At 37.8% G+C, this 16,913-nt stretch overlaps 2 protein-coding genes and 1 long non-coding RNA gene across 3 annotated transcripts; all 3 read right to left on the reverse strand.

The window, feature by feature from the left end:
• Nucleotides 1–4,476: 4,476 nt before the first annotated feature.
• LOC148743396 (uncharacterized) lies at nt 4,477–6,434 on the reverse strand. The gene is made up of 4 exons (XR_015989143.1): nt 6,350–6,434; nt 5,485–5,526; nt 5,067–5,106; nt 4,477–4,727 (listed from the first exon to the last, which is right to left on the reverse strand). It is a non-coding gene; the product is annotated as an uncharacterized LOC148743396 (long non-coding RNA).
• Nucleotides 6,435–6,533: 99 nt separating this feature from the next.
• LOC148743397 (G protein-coupled receptor GRL101-like) lies at nt 6,534–10,090 on the reverse strand. The gene is made up of 7 exons (XM_088726274.1): nt 9,945–10,090; nt 8,640–9,639; nt 8,276–8,360; nt 7,888–7,956; nt 7,727–7,786; nt 6,890–6,952; nt 6,534–6,682 (listed from the first exon to the last, which is right to left on the reverse strand). Exons 1-7 carry the CDS (start codon nt 10,010–10,012, stop codon nt 6,573–6,575), a joined length of 1,455 nt encoding a protein of 484 aa, XP_088582400.1. The 5' UTR covers nt 10,013–10,090; the 3' UTR covers nt 6,534–6,572.
• Nucleotides 10,022–16,670, reverse strand: LOC148743398 (uncharacterized). Its single transcript, XM_088751105.1, has 8 exons — nt 16,621–16,670; nt 13,154–13,225; nt 12,634–12,705; nt 11,992–12,063; nt 11,774–11,845; nt 11,058–11,129; nt 10,370–10,441; nt 10,022–10,210 (listed from the first exon to the last, which is right to left on the reverse strand). Exons 1-8 carry the CDS (start codon nt 16,668–16,670, stop codon nt 10,135–10,137), a joined length of 558 nt encoding a protein of 185 aa, XP_088607231.1. The 3' UTR covers nt 10,022–10,134.
• Nucleotides 16,671–16,913: the final 243 nt, after the last annotated feature.

Raw genomic sequence — 16,913 nt, forward strand, 5'->3', positions numbered from 1 at the left:
TCCGCGGGGCAACTATCCGCCGCTAGTGTGGCAGTGTGGCCGAGTGGTTAGAGTGTCGGACTTGTTATCCGCCGCTCCCGGGTTCGAGTCCCACCCTGACCACTGGATTTGTTTCACGGTAGCCCGAGGTCAGATCCTTGGCCACGCTTGTAAGTAGCCAACTGGTTTGCCTCCGGCCGGTTGGGGTTCTTAATGATGTTCTTAATGATGTTATGTTCAATTTAGACCATTTGTTTCATTTGTTTGCAAGGACCACAATGGAAACTACTGGTTCACCAGCAATTGTGTAATCCTATAGAAAGACTTTTTTTTTTAGTTCCTCGACGGAAACACTATTGTTTAACTAGTGATTATAATAAAAGTTCTTAAAAAAAAAAAAATCACAGTAACTTTTTAATTGTCCACCGTATAGTTTGAGGCGGCCTTATTAGTCAGTGTTGTTGTCTTCATTAAGCTAAAGAAGGTGGTTGGTTCTAAGTTAAGAGCATTTAGTTCTTTAATAGTGGAATAAAAGAATGTTCTCCTCATTGCTTCAGTACTGGGTTTGGGTCAGCGGTATAATGTTTTTGTTCTGCTAGAGTATTTCTATTCAAACCGGAGTCAGTCCAAGGTTGCAATTAAGTATTCCGGTGCTTTTTCATCAATAACTTTCTTTGAGAGGCCGAATTTATTGAGCTTGAATAGTTGATTAGCCGGTAAGTAAGTAGTAGTAAGTAATTTATTTATCCACATTTCACAATTGAGTATAACTCGTTTTAACGTGAAAATAATATATATAACAAGCTAGACAATGATGATAATAATAGTAATAAAAAGGAACTATAAAAACATATGGGAATCATGATGTATATATAGGAAATAAATAGGAATCAATAAAACTAAGAGGGAACAAGCTAGGGATAAAATAAGCTATGTACAAAAGTTGCATTCACACTCTACACTGGTAGTCAAGTTGACCTCGTCCAGCATTGATTTAAAAATATTAAGAGAAGGAGCTCTTCTTGCATAGTCAGGTAGATTATTCCATAATCTTGTAGTGACGTATTGATATGACCTATGCATGAATCTGCTAGAACAAGTAGGCAGATCAAGCCTGCAGAAGCCTCTGAGGTCATATTTATTATTACGAAATAAAAACATCTCCCTAATATTTTTCGGCCCCATGTTATATAAGCATTTATAAAAGAGGCAGAGAGCATGAGTATATCTGCGATGCTCTAGGGTCTTCAGACCCACATGGTCAAGTAAGGTAGTATATGAGTTTGACTTAGCCATGTTTAAAAGAGTTCTAATGGCATACTGATTAGTGAGCTCCAGTTTGTTAGATAGGCCAGATATTAGCCGCGTAAGCTTTTAAAAGTTATGTTAAGATCGTGCATCCCGAAGACTATCCAAAATTAATCGAACGCAGCGTTTTTGAAGTTTAAACAGTTCGTCTAAGTTGGTTTGGCTACAGTCGCTCCAAACAGTGCAGCGATAAGTGAAGAGCGGTTTGATACTTGCACTGTAGAGAAGCAATCGATATTTTTTTGGTACATATTTCCAAGCTCTTGCTAAAACTGCAATTCTTTGAAGTAGTTTTTGGCGCATAGTGTGTCAATGTGTTCGTTCCAGGTGAGATGACTATGAATATACAGTCCTAAGATGCGTTCTGACCTAAACCTTAATGAGTTTCATGCTGTCAACTGAAAGATCAAGAGATTGTTTGCTGAATTTGCAGGTTTTTGTCTGCTCGAAATTCTACTGTACTTTGTCTTTGCGCGCTGGATGCATTTTCGAGAACAATTCCCGTGAACTAAGGAATTTTAAAGCATTCCAGTTACACTTACCTTTCCAGGCTTACCTAAGCAATTACATTTCCGTAGTAATATTTCAGGTAATTACTCCTAAGATTCTTTATTTCTTGTTCTTCCGATTAAGTTGTCCGCGCCACAAAGCACGTGTCTTCAACAATTGACTGAACACAAAAACGTAAAGATGTTGTTATCATTCTTATCTTATTCCAGCCGAGAAAGTCTCAATAACTAACACACCACTGTTTATGATAATACATTAATAAATTTATCATTATCATTGTTATTGGAAAGACAGTGGCATGGGAAAAATTAGTTAGTGCTTAATGTTAAGCCGCTAAATCTATAGATGTTTTGTAACTCCGTAAATGAAGAATGGCTGAAGTAATTCATTATTGCCTTTGAGTTAAATATCGAGGAAGCAAAAAGTGCAGTAAATTTTTCCGACAGGTTTGATATCTCCACCCCCCACTCAATTAAGTCTGTGACCTATTTTACTAACATTTCACCCTATCGACATTTGGAATATCAAAACGAGGTAAATACCTGGAGTATATTTTCGCTGCTCCCTCATTTAAACTCAGATCGAACTGCCTTTAAACAGCGTCGAATTCACATACAGAAAGCCGTCTGTATACAGCTGTTCCAAATCATTATCTTAAGATGAATATTCTTAAGAAAGCGCTGTCCATTTATTTCAAGTCAGTAAGGATGACAACTGTTAAGACGACGTTGCCGAACTTGTGCGCGCGTTTCTAGCGCCTAAGCATTTATAGATTATGCTAGTGAAAGTGGCATATTATGCTAGTAGCAATGCTTTTTTTTGGCCAAATTATGCTAACATTATGCTCTTTTTTCCAAATTATGTCACCGTTTTTTTAAATTATGCTCTTTGAAAAAATGCAAATAAGTCCAAAATATATATTATTTAACTAGAAGCCGTTCGTCTACAGGAAAGAAACGCAACAAATCCACAATGAATTTCAAATAAACATGTGGTTCAGGTTAGACCCGGGTTCAGTGCTTCACAGTGACCTACAAATGCTACTAGTTTAACTAAAACTTTAAATATCGATTAAGGTCACCAAGTGCTTGGGACTAGAGACAAAAAATTTATCAAATAATGGCATCAAAAATGATCTGATAATTATCAAAATGAGCAAATTATGCTAGCATTGCTACTTGGCAGAAATTATCAGTTTGCTCGAATTATGCCAAAAATTATGCTAGCATACTCTGTAAATGTCTACTAGTGCCCACTTGCTTTGAGATCACATAATGTCGCCAGCAAATCACGCAGACTTTGTTTTTGATGTGTGCAAGCTTTTTTGTTTTTTTTTTGAGTCGTTAGAAAAGTTTTGAGCTTTTGAGTAGCAATTTGTTTGACGCCGGGTTGTTGGTATTTACTGTGTTTACCGTGAGTTTACAAATAACACCTCAGGCGCGCCACCACTTGATGGAATTAGAACCAGTAACTCTTATGAGCCGTAACAAATAATTATGAACTTTCCTCGTGATCCTCATTTATTACGTTATGGAGTAGGTAGAAGTGTGTCATATCGCTTAATTATGTCAATAAAAGGTGAGCACATGCAAAACGATACAGAAAAGAATATCCTGGCATTTCTCTTATTCTCTTTTATTCTAGAGGCAGTTTCATACATTTTCATAAATATGTAAGCTCCAAAATTTTCATGCTGTTTTGGTTGCAAGAGTTGAAGTGAGATACTTGCTTTATCTCTAAATATCTCAGAATTTTAATACAACATGAATATAATTACAACATTAATATAATAATTATTTGATTACTAAAGACGTTACCTCTTAATTGATAATCACCCTCCGTAAGTTTTACTCAATGGTGCTATATATTAACATGATCCTTTAACCAGGAGCCATTTCATCAATATGTTAACACTTTATTAATTAAAATTTAACACATTTCATCCCAGCGCACTGTTTAATTTTTTGTCTAAACGAGGATCAAGTGTTAGATAATTCATAGGTCAGAAAGCGTGCATTTTCTGAACTCTGCAGCAAATATATTTAAATACCTGTTCTTGTTCTGAATATAATTATGTACATCAGGCCGAACGAGCAAACACGTGATCAAAAATGGCAAAAAAAAAAACACCCTTGTAGTCCTCGATGTGCCATCCTGTCGTTTCGAGCCAAATAATGCCATTAGTTTCAACCGCGTCCCTCTTTTCTTTGTACAAACTATGATGATGTAAATCACAATGAAGCACTGATAATGTTAAGAGGCAATGACGAAAATTTCAATCGTGAATATGAAATACCTAAAAGGGTGCCTGAGAGGGTGCCTGAAAGGGTGCCTGAAAGGGTGCCTGAGAGGGTGCCTGAAAGGGTGCCTGAAAGAGTGCCCGAAAATCTCGCGGGCATGTCCCAAGACATGCGCAATTTGCATCATGGGGGAATAAAATCCTCAAGAAATGATCTGATCAATTATCTGTTTAACGTAGATAAGTGATAGTGTGTAACTATAACTGATTAAACCACTGAAGCAAAGAAAAAAATTTTTTTTGGGAAGGTTTTTAAGATAGCGAAGGACTGAGCGAGATTTGACTTGACTTAAAATAACCAACGCACACTGAGGGGTTTAATAGAACTGACTTAATGATTCTTTTTAAACTCCTAAACTGTGGCACAAAATGAACGGAAATAGTTTCTTCTTAGGTACAAGAATCTTCTACAAAGAATACGCTTAGTTAAAATGGTGCCACAGCTGTATCTCATCACTGATCCCAATGACCAATTCTGCTTAGAAAATTGTTCAAAATTTCTTTTGCAACAATTTCCTCGAATTACACCACCTACAGTGCCGTCTCGTTTTCGAAATCTTGCTCTTCATGGATAACTTTGGAAGCCGAGTACGACTTTCGACGCTTTGAAGATCTTGATTGTCCCCATCTTCTGTTAAAAAGAAAGAAGTTTTTTGGGGGGTCTTTCTCCGACAACAGCCCTATTCTGTCGTTTGATCGGTCAGACAGTCAATTAGTCCGTCGGTTGGTCAGAAAAGTACTCAGTCAGTAATTCCAAGTTGAAAAGTCAATGGTCATTTAGGCGACTGGTCAGCGATTTGTCTGTCAGTCGGTCAATTAGTCAGTCAGTTACAATGACAGTCACTCTTTAAAAAAAAACAGTCAACCTTTAAGCAGTCAGGTTCTCAGTCACTATGTCCATCAACTATGTAATAGTAACTGAGCGTCATCAGCGTAAGATAAAACTGGGCGTATCTCTCTGCTCACTCACCTCTTTTCGGTTGAAAACCTGAAACTTTTGCTCCGTTTACCTACAATTAAATGGACACGGTAGGTAAAATAAAAAATTCAAGAGATGTTTTACTTGATGCGTTGCTGCTTGCTGCTCAGTAAACAACATTCTAACATCATTCTCCTGAACGAAAGCGTGCAACAGTATTATGTTGAAGATAAACATTGATTTCTTTTACTGAATATTAATTAGAATTCTGCCATATCATGTTATGTTAATGAAAAAATTGTTTTTCGATACCCTCTCACAGAAAGACATAACTACTCTGAGAACTCCACTCTCCATATGATTCTGATATTTGATACGAAGTTTGATGATAGACTATATCCACTCCTGGTCATAGAAATTTTAAATTTGCGATAAAGGTCTTTGTAAGCCCTTTGTAAGGTTAACCTACCTCGAGTAAGGGACACAGAATCAAGCTCTTGCTCCCCTTGCTCTGCGTTGATAAAAAGAAAACGAAAAAAATAAGCAAATATACTATGGGTATTTAAGTTGTGCTCCTTCTAAAAGGGGTCTTCACAACTTTTCAACCGAAAAAAGTCGACTTGTGTGTACTCATGCGTGTATGTCTCTTGCATATCTTGTTTCTCGACACACTCGAGAAGGGATATAGACCTCTTGTTTGCATTAGCTTGTTCCGCAAAAAATGGTAACCCCGCGAAGACTTAACACGGGGTTCAAAGTCACATACATATCACGTGCTCCATCATAAACGGTTCCAAGAGGAAAGTGAGAGAAACAATCATGGCGTTGGCAGGATATGTCGATTTCACTAATCAAAAGTTATTCTCATCTCTGAGCCGAAAGGGAAGTCAGTTAACGTGGACTATCGTGATTTACTGAAGTAGTTTCCTTTTTCTGAGGTTACTTGAATCGAAAAATTAATCGGCTTGCTTTTTTTCAAGATATCAATTCAACCTACGAGAGGCAAAGACTCTCCTGTAAGAGCATTGAGGTTTTGATTTTACAAGTTGAATTTCAACTTTCTCCACCCCAAACTTTACTCATTAGCGCCGAAGATTTCATGTTTACGTTCTGTATTAGTAAGCGAACAAATAAAGTAAGGTAAATTTCTGAAGAAACTGTGGTGTTGCGTCGGTGAGGGTATTAAAAGATGATTTGATTTCACCACCTCAGTTGATAAATAAATGTAAATTGCCCACCGCAGAGAGTCTCTAAACTTTTCAAACTCTTCACGGTGGCCAATTTATATTATCGACCCAGTTGAAAAAACCATATTAGAAGGTGAGACGAATTACCTTGATTTGGCTGAGCTGATCCAATAGCACCTGGTTCGATTCTTTCGGCCTCGTCGAGTCCTCCTTGAAACCATTAGGTAAATTATACCATGCATTAAAATAGTTGTTGACTAATTAACAATATTGTACGTTACTCTTCATAACGTTTTGAAAACACTGAATCTGAGTATTTGTGATTATTTCAACTAGACTTTTACAAACTCATTACGGTGGACAATTAACATTATCGACCCAGTCGATAAAACCATATTATAAGGTGAAACGACCTACCTTCATTTGGTTGAGCTGATTCGATAGGTGCTGGTTCGATTCTTTCGGCCTCGTCGAGTCCTCCTTGAAACCATCAGGTAAATTATACCATGCATTACAATAGTTGTCGACTAATTGACAATATTGTACGCTACTCTTCACAACGTTTTGAAAACACTGAATCTGAGTATTTGTGATTATTTCAACTAGACTTTTACAAACTCATTACGGTGGACAATTAACATTATCAACCCAGTTGATAAAACCATATTATAAGGTGAGACGACCTACCTTCATTTGGTTGAGCTGATCCGATAGGTGCTGGTTCAATTCTTTCGGCTTCGTCGAGTTCTCCTTGAAACCAATAGGTAAATTGTACCTTTACATATATCTTATTAACCAAGCGCGAGGGCCGTACTGGGAGAATATCGGCCCGAGGTCTTGACAGTACGGACCGAGCGCAGCTCGGTCCGTACAAAAAAGACCAAGGGCAGATATTCTTCCAGTATGGTCCCGAGCAAGCTTGGTTAATAAGAGCTTTATTATACGACTGAAGTTCAAAGGGACACAAGTGCGGTATCATTCGAGACCATTCGGGACAGTACCCGGTCCAATACTGAGAGAATGTTGACCGGCAATAGAGCATTTTGATTGGTTGATTTTAGTTATTGGCCCTCTGACTGCCCGAGTCGTGTAATAAATTAAAATAGTTGTCGACTAATTAACAATATTGTTCGTTATTCTTCATGACGTTTTGAAAACACTGTATCTGAGTATTTGTGGTTATTTCAAAATCAAAAACTTCTCTTAAACACGCTAGATCACTTTCTTCCCCTTTCCAGAAGATGATAATGACCGTGAGCTTAGGATCACACACCTAACCGTCTAAAAAGCTCTCAAATCGATCAAATTTTGTGTTACATGACGGGATCTAAAAATTAAAAGTAACAAAATGAACGAAAAAATGTTGGACGATTGTAATGAAAATAAAGACCTACGTCTAGGGGAATTAAAATTATCCAACCTTCCCAGGTAGAGAACACAATAAACATCATCAGCGCAAAGGAAACTTCAGTACGACACTGTTCTTCCAGTTAAGATGGCTTTGGTTAGAAAACGTCAGCCTACCCTGTTGTGGGAGATGCGCACCCATATGTGCCAGTTCGATTGCTTCCGCACCCTCAACTTCTGCTTGAAAAATTAATCGAATATGTTTTAGTCACAGAATTCTGCTGTACCCTCGCTTAAAGTTTCCAAGAATTGTTAGCTGACACAAGAAAGGTTTTCACCTCCCTGGCCGCCGTGTTGATCATTTTCATCCATTCTCTGCTGGTTCACTTGTTCTCCCTGTCCTTCGCCTTTTCAGGAAAACAACGAGAAAAGGCTAGTGAACGAACCCGGAAAGAAGGATCTGATAGAGCGAACGAAAGTAGTAACGAACGAACGCAGAGACCAACAAGGAAAAGCATGATTAAGTGAATTCCCAAATGCATGAATACATAAATGAATGAATAAATGATTGAATGAATGAATGCATTTGAAAAAAAATCAGTCAATCAATCAAAAACTATACTTGCAGAAATATTTTAATAGTTAACCCAATTGCTTGGTTTATACCTTATTACTAAGTGTTAGCTGTAGTTTTATTTCTTCAAATATATGATCATAACATCGCACCTTCCTGATTTCGACAACAGCAAAAGAAAACGTTCTTCAAGTAGTTCCAGAATTTTTCCAATTTGTTCCCCAGAATGCCTCGGACCTGAGTAGGCAATAAACAAAAAAAAATCTAAATTTGTTCCTTGCTTTGAACTGGTCTCACATAATAAAATGAAACAAGTGACTCTCTGCTTTTCAATGATTTTAAAAAGTGTCAGGGTCATTTTCGGGTCATCAAAGCAGCTGTGGGCATTCTTATCATAGTTCTCCTTGTCGGCTTCAACTCATTACCATTCCTATAATTAGGCTACCTACTTTTTGTAGCTCTAGTCGACGGAGTCTCTTTTGTTGATTGTAGTTGATTTATAGGCGTCTATCATACCTGTTCTGTTGACAAGGTGTACAGGATGGGATTCAAGGCAGAGTTGATCGGAAGGGCAAATACAGCAATCCAGACGGCAAGGTCACCTGGCGCTTTGAAAGACTTCTCGATGATGGTCCTCATGCCTAACACTATCACCGGCATCCAGCACACACAATCACTAAGAATGATGAAAAACACCCGCCTTGCAAGAGCCGTTTCCCTCCTAAAGTTTACTCTTCTGGCCTGGATCTCTCTTGCAGTACCCTGGCGGGCTAATCGCCGGCTCGACAAGTAAGACTTGAGGAGTATCGTGACATAAGCAACCATGATGAACAAGAAAAAAGCAAAATTCAAAGCGACAAAGATAGCGACAGAATACTCCCAACCTGCTGGCTTATCAGAGGTAAGGTGCAAGGGCAAACAAACCACACTTCTACCATAGTAACTATGGTACCTGAATGGGTCTTGAAAATACCTGATACCAAACATAGGAAAAAAGGCAATAAGGAAACCAATTGCCCATATGGAGATACACAGGATATGTGTTGCCTTTGGTTTCAGAGAAGCACCCTGGTAAGGGAACACAATATTTTTGAGGCGATCAGCAGAAATCAGTGTCATCATCATTACTGACACCTCACTTGACAACAAGGAGATCGCTCCAATAATTTGACAAGACAAGCCAGACCTCCACTGAAAGTCATGTAAGTAATATTCTCCTCTCCACAGTAGATCTTTGGTGCCGAAAGTGATCAGGTAGGTGCCCATCACACCATCGGACACCGCCAAATGTAGCAACATGATGGACTGTACCACATTCTTCTCTTTGAAAATCACTCGCCAGGCTATGACAAACACTGCACCAGCCAGAGAAAACATTCCAATCACCCAGATACTTATCCTTGGGGCAGAATTCTTAAACATGCTCTCGCAGTTAGCAAAGTCGTCGTTGTAAATGAAAGCACAGTCAGCGTCCTCCTTATGCATGTGACAGCACATCAGATTTGTGTCGAAACTCCTGCAATTGTAAAATAGGAATTAACCAGTCTTCTAAGAAATTTTTACTCTATATATGGATGATTAAAATCGCATGAAACTTGTCTACAGGACCCAAGTCTTAAGAATGCGCAAAAAAAGGGCGTCGTTGTATATGAAAGCAGGGTCAGCGTCGTCCTTGTGCACATTGCAACGCAACAAATTTGTGTCGAAACTCCTGTAAGTGTAATTATTTCAACTAAATAGATAAATAAAACTGCAAACAACTTGTCAACAAGCCTTGTTAAAAACTTTAAATTTTAAAATAAAACAATATAAAAAACTTACACTCGCAGTATATCTTTTAACACTTTAAAAAATCCATAAGGAATCTCCCTCATCTGATTGTAATGCATATATCTGAAAATTAGATTTGAATCAATTCAATAAATAGGATGGTTGTCTACATTCTTGAAGTGGTTGTCTACATTCTTGAAGCGCCTTTTATATCTTGATTGTCATTTTAATAAGTTAAAACTCACAGAATTTTCAACTGCTTAATTTCTTCGAAACTGTCGATGCAAACTTTCGTCAATTTATTATCAAAGATTTCTCTGACAGAAGTAAAGACAAAAAAATCAATCAGCACAACAGCAATGATACCATTTTTCAGCATTGATGTATGGATTTAAAACCAAAAAGTGCGATTGTTAGAAGATGCCACGATACCACTTCGATGAAATTAATCGCCATATAATTCATTGCCTACTTACAATATCAAAAGCTTTTTCAGATCTTTGAAAATTCCTGTTGGCAAATATCCGAGTTTGTTTCCTGAAAAATAGCTGATGAAAAAAGGAAAAAGTTTTTCACTAAATTCATAACAGGGAAAGTAATTTACAGCAATTTCCAATGTAATCACATCATTTGGTTTTGCAGTAAATGGTTTGAACCCGGGGGTAACATGTGAAGGTGTAGTCTGATCGTCCGGGTGAGTGTAGTCCTTAGAAGGACTGTTGTCGGTGGTAGTGACTGACGTTTCGACAACCTGTGCGGAAGTCATCATCAGAGTCACTTGATCAGACTACACCTTCTCATTTGGTTTTTTAAGTTTTTGGTCATTTCTAGTGAAGCATCATCATTGCATCAACTTTACAACTAATTTCCAGGGTAATCAAAAAATCCCGCTTATTATTTCTAACCCGGCCAATTCCCTTCCAGGTTCTCTAGTTATCTCCACAGACTCTCCACAAGCATATATTTCCGAAATTTCGGAAACAGAGAAGTTATAACAAAGGGCGTTAAATTTCCATAATTGGAAAATGTGATCGATCCCAGCGTATGTTGCAGGCAATTGCGATAAGGAAAAAATCCTTCAGTCAGGCTGGGTCACAAAAATCAGTGTAATAACATATTCAAAACCTAGAAACTAGATACCAAAACTATACAAGAAATACTTACAGGTCATGCAGCTTTGTCAGTCCCCAAAATTGTTTAGGATGGAGCTTCTTTAACTTGTTCTTCTCCATTTTCCTGTTAAATTGCCAATCATATACCTGTTCATTACAGGTCTTTTCTTCTTATTATTTTTAATTCAAAAGTTGAAGGTTATGTGAGTGGTAAGTATATATATCTAGAGTGCCTTTCCAGAAAGTGCCAGAAAACCAAAGCCAAAGTAATCGCAACGAATCCATTGTACACTAAATGTAAATACAGTGACAAGCAAACGACTTCATGACCAAGCGCGGGAAAAAGCTACAGACCAAGACGCAGTTGATTCATGGTATTTGACCGCTTGAGAGAATGGCACAAGTCAGTTCAAGATTCATCTTGAACTGACTTGGCGTTCAATCTTCAAGGATACAAACACAGTGCAGTCAATCATGTTATTGCACTTGGCAGTCTCCGTTGAAGCTATCTTGAATGAAAGCAGAACGAGAGCAATCCTTGATGATCAAATTGACCTCGCATAGTTCTAAAATTGTCGAACTCGAAAGCAATTCTAGGAAAGTCTAACTAAGAAATTTCTGTTTCCGTTATTTACATGCAGTATCTCTTTTTTATCAAATTTGCTTTAAGTGTTTAATTTTTCAAATTCATAAATCAATCAATCGATCAATCGACTATAAAAAATTTTAACAATCAATCAACAATTCAAACTATTCGTTACTACTCACAATGTCCTGAGCTGGGTCAGGTTAGCAAATATCGATGGGGGTAATTCTTCGATTTGGTTGTTCGATAAAATCCTGCAAGAATAGAACAGTTCGCAAGACACTGACGAGTGATACTTGTCAGTGTATAGGAAAAACCCGAAAATTGCGTTTCACAGCGAAAAAAAGGTAGATTGCGATAACGAATGGTAAGATCAAAAAGATCTTGTGTGGCGACTTACAGTTTTGTGAGCTGTGATAGGTTGCTATAGATTTCTTGTGGTAGATTCTCAATTGTGTTAACAGACAGATCTCTAAAAAGTTCAACATGTAATTGCATTAGTACTTTTAGAAACAAAATAAAACCAGGTCAGGGAAAAAAGTTTACTTCTCTCTTCTTTGAAACCCTAGCGCTGCACTGAGTTAGACCTTTGTTATATTCAATGAAATTATCACTTTTTTATATAGAAAAAGTACACTACGCCTATCTAGTTGGTTTTCACGAGTTTTCAAGCATCCTGAAACAAATAATTCAACGTAAAATGTTATTTATTCCGATTTATTGAAGTAAAAGGAAAACGAGATCGAGCAGTGGAACTCTGGACTACCGAAAACCAGATCCGCGTAATGGTCAGGGCAGCATTCAAAACCAGGACCAGCGCTTTCGAGTCTAACACTTTTATCTTGGGGTCACGCTTCCTTCCAAAATGTCTGCCAGTTTCAATCAGTGACTAGGTTATTCACTGTATACTCCTCACAGGATTACCGCGCTGAGGTTAAAAGGGACATGGTCGCTTCGTTTCTTTTTCCATGTCACGAGGAGCAGACTATTGATGAAGAGTAAATATTATATAGAGCCAGTATTTCATTAACCATATACTCACAGCTCATCCAAATTAGTCAAATCTTTGAACGCGTCTTTGGATAGCGCTCCAATACCGTTTTTATGAAGCCATCTGATTAAAAGTTAAAATATAATAGGTCATTCCCTATCTCTGTTAATTTTCGTTACATCGGCTATTTACGGCGAGTTTTCCACCCCGATTTCAGATACCCAATACCGCCCTACACTTTAATGAAGTTAATTTCTGATCATTATTTATAAGTCTGCGGTAGCTCGCTTGAAAACCAGTTTTCTTTTTTCGTAGAGTGCCACACTTCTGTTCTTAATTGTTTAGTAATTGGAGACATTCTTGCTGCGCGTTATTTTGCCAGTTCATCTAATTAGCATATCACACGGTATATGATCTCTTACAGCAATATTTTTTGCATTTTCCACTTTTCTTTTTTTCCAAAAAATCACATCAGTTTTTCCATCTTCAGTTTGCCTAGATCCGAATTGTCCCACAAAGGCTTTGAACTATTTTCATTTTTTATATTGAGGTTTTCCTTTAATTAACTCACAGGTGTGCCAATGCTCGTAAACCATCGAACAGACCTTCTTGTATCTCTTCTAGGTTGTTGTTGTTAAGTTTTCTGTATAGGAGAAAAAAAGTTAAAAATTGTCACAATTACTTTAGTCAATTTAAACCTACTTACTATAGTTTAATTACTTTGAATTGGCTGGAAAATCTCATTGACCTGATAGGCTCTCGGTAGCACAGAATTTAGGGCCTAACAAGCACTGAGTTCGAAAGTAGTTTATTGGGCATTGAACCGGCCCTTGTTTTAATTTTCCAACATGAAACACTTTCATAAGGGGCTAGTCTTTTGAGGCACCCAATCTTTGGACCACTTTTCGTATTTTGTAAGATTTAGCCATTATTTCGCGTTCATGATCATTGATTGCACGCGACCTTTATTGGTCTATGTGCTACACAGGTATTTAAGGGTTGAAAACTCCGTTCGATGAAATGGAACATGCACTATTGGATGACAAAATGCGTTGACAACACTGACTTGATATGAGAGGACGACTTTCACTTACAGCGACTGCAGCTTTAATAGTTTGGAAAATAAATTGCCTCGCAGATTCTTGATCTTGTTGCCGTTTAACCACCTGTAAGTTTTAAAATCTTTTTAATTCCGATACGTGGAAATGTCTAAATCCTCTTCGCGTTTACCTGAGATACTGGCGTAAAGAGAAATGCGGATTGCGGGGCCCGTTTTAAGAGGGATGTCTTAAGGGTTCTTTTAAATCATTTTTGAAAAGCAAGTCTGAGTCCTTTTTAACTCGTGAATTGCACTCATGAGCAAGAGCTAGTAGTAGATATGATGTGAAGAATGGCGCTCGCTCGCTTGCTCGCTCGATTGGTCGATTCCAGTAAACTTTTTTCCATTTTAGGCTTTTGAGGTCATTTGAGAGTCTTTGGCGAGTAATAAACTAACGAAATGGCGACCTCTGTTGCTAAGAATAGCGGTGGGGTGAAAAGAAGCCAATGATAATCTTAAAAGAGTTTAAAACTATACGTTTTTCATCCGTGAATTAAAGTTTGCCCAATCTCCGAATACACTTTATCTCTTGCAGAGTATATTTCATTTATGGCGTCAATACTTCTATTTTTGAATGTATATAGGCAGTAAAATGATTATTGTGTCCGAAAAAGAAAAAAATAAAACAAAAAAAGGAACGTCAACGATAAGTGCTCCTTAAGTTTCTACTCAAAAATGAAGATGAAAGATAAAAATCCCTAAATATTTTCGAATGTGTGGAAATAGACACGCGGGTCATATTTCAAAGGAATATGCAAATTTGTCCGTGAGTGAAAATATTTCAAGTTTAATGGGATCTGTCGATGGGAAGCAAGACCAAAGTGACCAAGAATTATTTCAGAACGACAGTTTTATTCAAAACAGTTCTTGATTTGCTGTTATAAGGGGAAAACGTACGAATTTCTTACGTGTACAAAGCCCACGCGGTAGAATTCATCATCCTTAGATCGTTGTATAGTTGACTTCACAGCCAGAAAATTGCGTAGCGCTATGTTGAAAATTCTGAAAAACTACGATTTAACTCAAAATATTCTATTAAACTATATTTTTTGAACACACTATTACTCGAACATAATATTTACCAGGCCATGGAATCGTCAAATTGTCGCTAGGCCCTGCTTGAAGTCCGAAAGTTCGGTTTCCAATTTACGTCCACAATTCGCATCGCTTTAGAGAATCGTACTGTCGTTGACTCGAGAGCTTATTCTGTCACCTTTAAGACCTCGATATCCATTATTTTCCTAGGAGAGTACTCTATAGCATTGTTACTTTAAATTCTGAGTTCCACAAGGTCTAACTCGATCGCAAAGGAAAAAAAAAATCCGACTTTAAAATTTTGAAGGTTGGCCGCGCGGACGCCATATTTTCAAATTTGATCATTAAGTATGAACGCACAGAATGATGCCCCTCTAGTACCCCCTAAAGCCATCAAAATATATGCGCAAACGACGGATTCTGATTCGTTTCTTGATCTCCAAACTGTAGGGAAAGTTTGAGGAAAAAAATTCTGCTCAGGAGGGGAGGTAGGGGGGAAAGCGTTCTCGCGCGAGCCAATTGCGCGGTTCGGGCGTTTACGGGCGGTTAAGCAAAACAAAAAATTTACTTTCGCGCTGCGGATTTGATCCAACCACTCCTTCGTAACAGAGAAAGTTACTATGATTGTGGCAGTACGACAAGGCCATTTACGGCATGACTCACTAGTATAGACAGCATAAGTATAAAAGAACGCAACCTTTAGATAATCTTGTGCATATATGCTTATCCTTATGTCCGAGCGTCCCATCCAGCGCATGAGCTTTTATATGCTTATCCCTATGCTTACATCGCAAGTAACTACCGACCCTTTTGAACATTCTCTCCACAAAACCTTACAGTAAAATCTGGAACGGTGATTGTCATACACTCTCACTCAAACCATATTTTCTGTCTTTGAGGCCTAATTTAATTTCACATCAGACTCCTCAAAACGTTCATTCACCAGACCAACACTTCTCAGAGCGATTCATACCCTAGTATGAAAATCAAACATTAATTTCCATTGACGACACATAAATTACATTGGCGTATCCAATTCACGAGTTGGCTCACAGAGCCTTTGATTATTTTTTATGTGAGTATTTGATGTGGACCTAGTTTATTCGTAGCCCATCTCATGGGATTGTCCATGTCACCATCGTTAATTTTATCTCTTAGCCTCTTTATATCTGTACATCGGTGTACTTTTTAAAACTTTAAACCTCGCGTAGGTTTTAGTGTCCCGTTCGCGCCTTTTCCTTTAGGGTTTCGTTCCCTTTAGTTTATAAACTTATTTCTTCTAATTCTGTAAATAGTAGGTGTTCATTTATCAATCTCTTTTTCGCTTCTCTCCACCTCTCCTTTTCATACCAGCTACGCTTCTAAAAATGGAAAAAATTTATTAAGGGAATACAGAATGGGATTTAAAAAGCGAGAACCACCGACATCTATAAGAATATGATCATTAATTAAAACTGAGAGGATGCTTTAGTGAAGGTATGTTACTCTCTTCTGTCCAATACTGTCCATCTATAAACCTTCCCACCCCTTTTACTTTCTTTATGGCTGAGCACACCCACAAAGCTTCAGGACCTTCTTGATCATATTTAATAAATAATAAGATTAAACTCTTAACACAAGCATGAGTATCAGTTACTTACAATCTGATCAACTCGGAGTTACTATTAAAGACTCCAGGTGGTAGTTCCTTTATCTGGTTGTTACTCAACTCCCTACGAGAAGATATTTTCTCGATTTCAGTTGAAAGTTTTAACTCTTATGTTTTTTCGCTGCGGCGAGCCTTTTTTTCTGTCAGATTTACAGTTTATTTGCGTCATGTCCAGGTAAAACAACCGCTTTTGCAGCATTATTGATCTCACCGATATATGATCATTCCAAGATGCTAATTTACAAGCAAACCTAACTCTATGTTACTCGCCTCAGCGTCGATCACTGTTATTAAACATGAAGACATATTCGCTCATAATCAACAAATAACGGGACTTTGAGCACATCTCGATCACGAACCAGGATAAAAGTAACCCTTTAAATATTGTATACAACCACTGTTTAAAGAGGAGAAGTCACCCTCTTCAGTTCTTCACTGCCACTAATGCAAGTTTGATTCATCCAAACAGTCATTTTTCAACGTACATTCATTTTTGACTCAATGTTGCTGCGAGTCTCCTCACAGCACACGACGATATAAACTAACTCT

Source organism: Stylophora pistillata, chromosome 1 (assembly GCF_964205215.1).
Source record: "Stylophora pistillata chromosome 1, jaStyPist1.2, whole genome shotgun sequence".
In the NCBI taxonomy this organism is placed as follows: Eukaryota; Metazoa; Cnidaria; class Anthozoa; order Scleractinia; family Pocilloporidae; genus Stylophora; species Stylophora pistillata.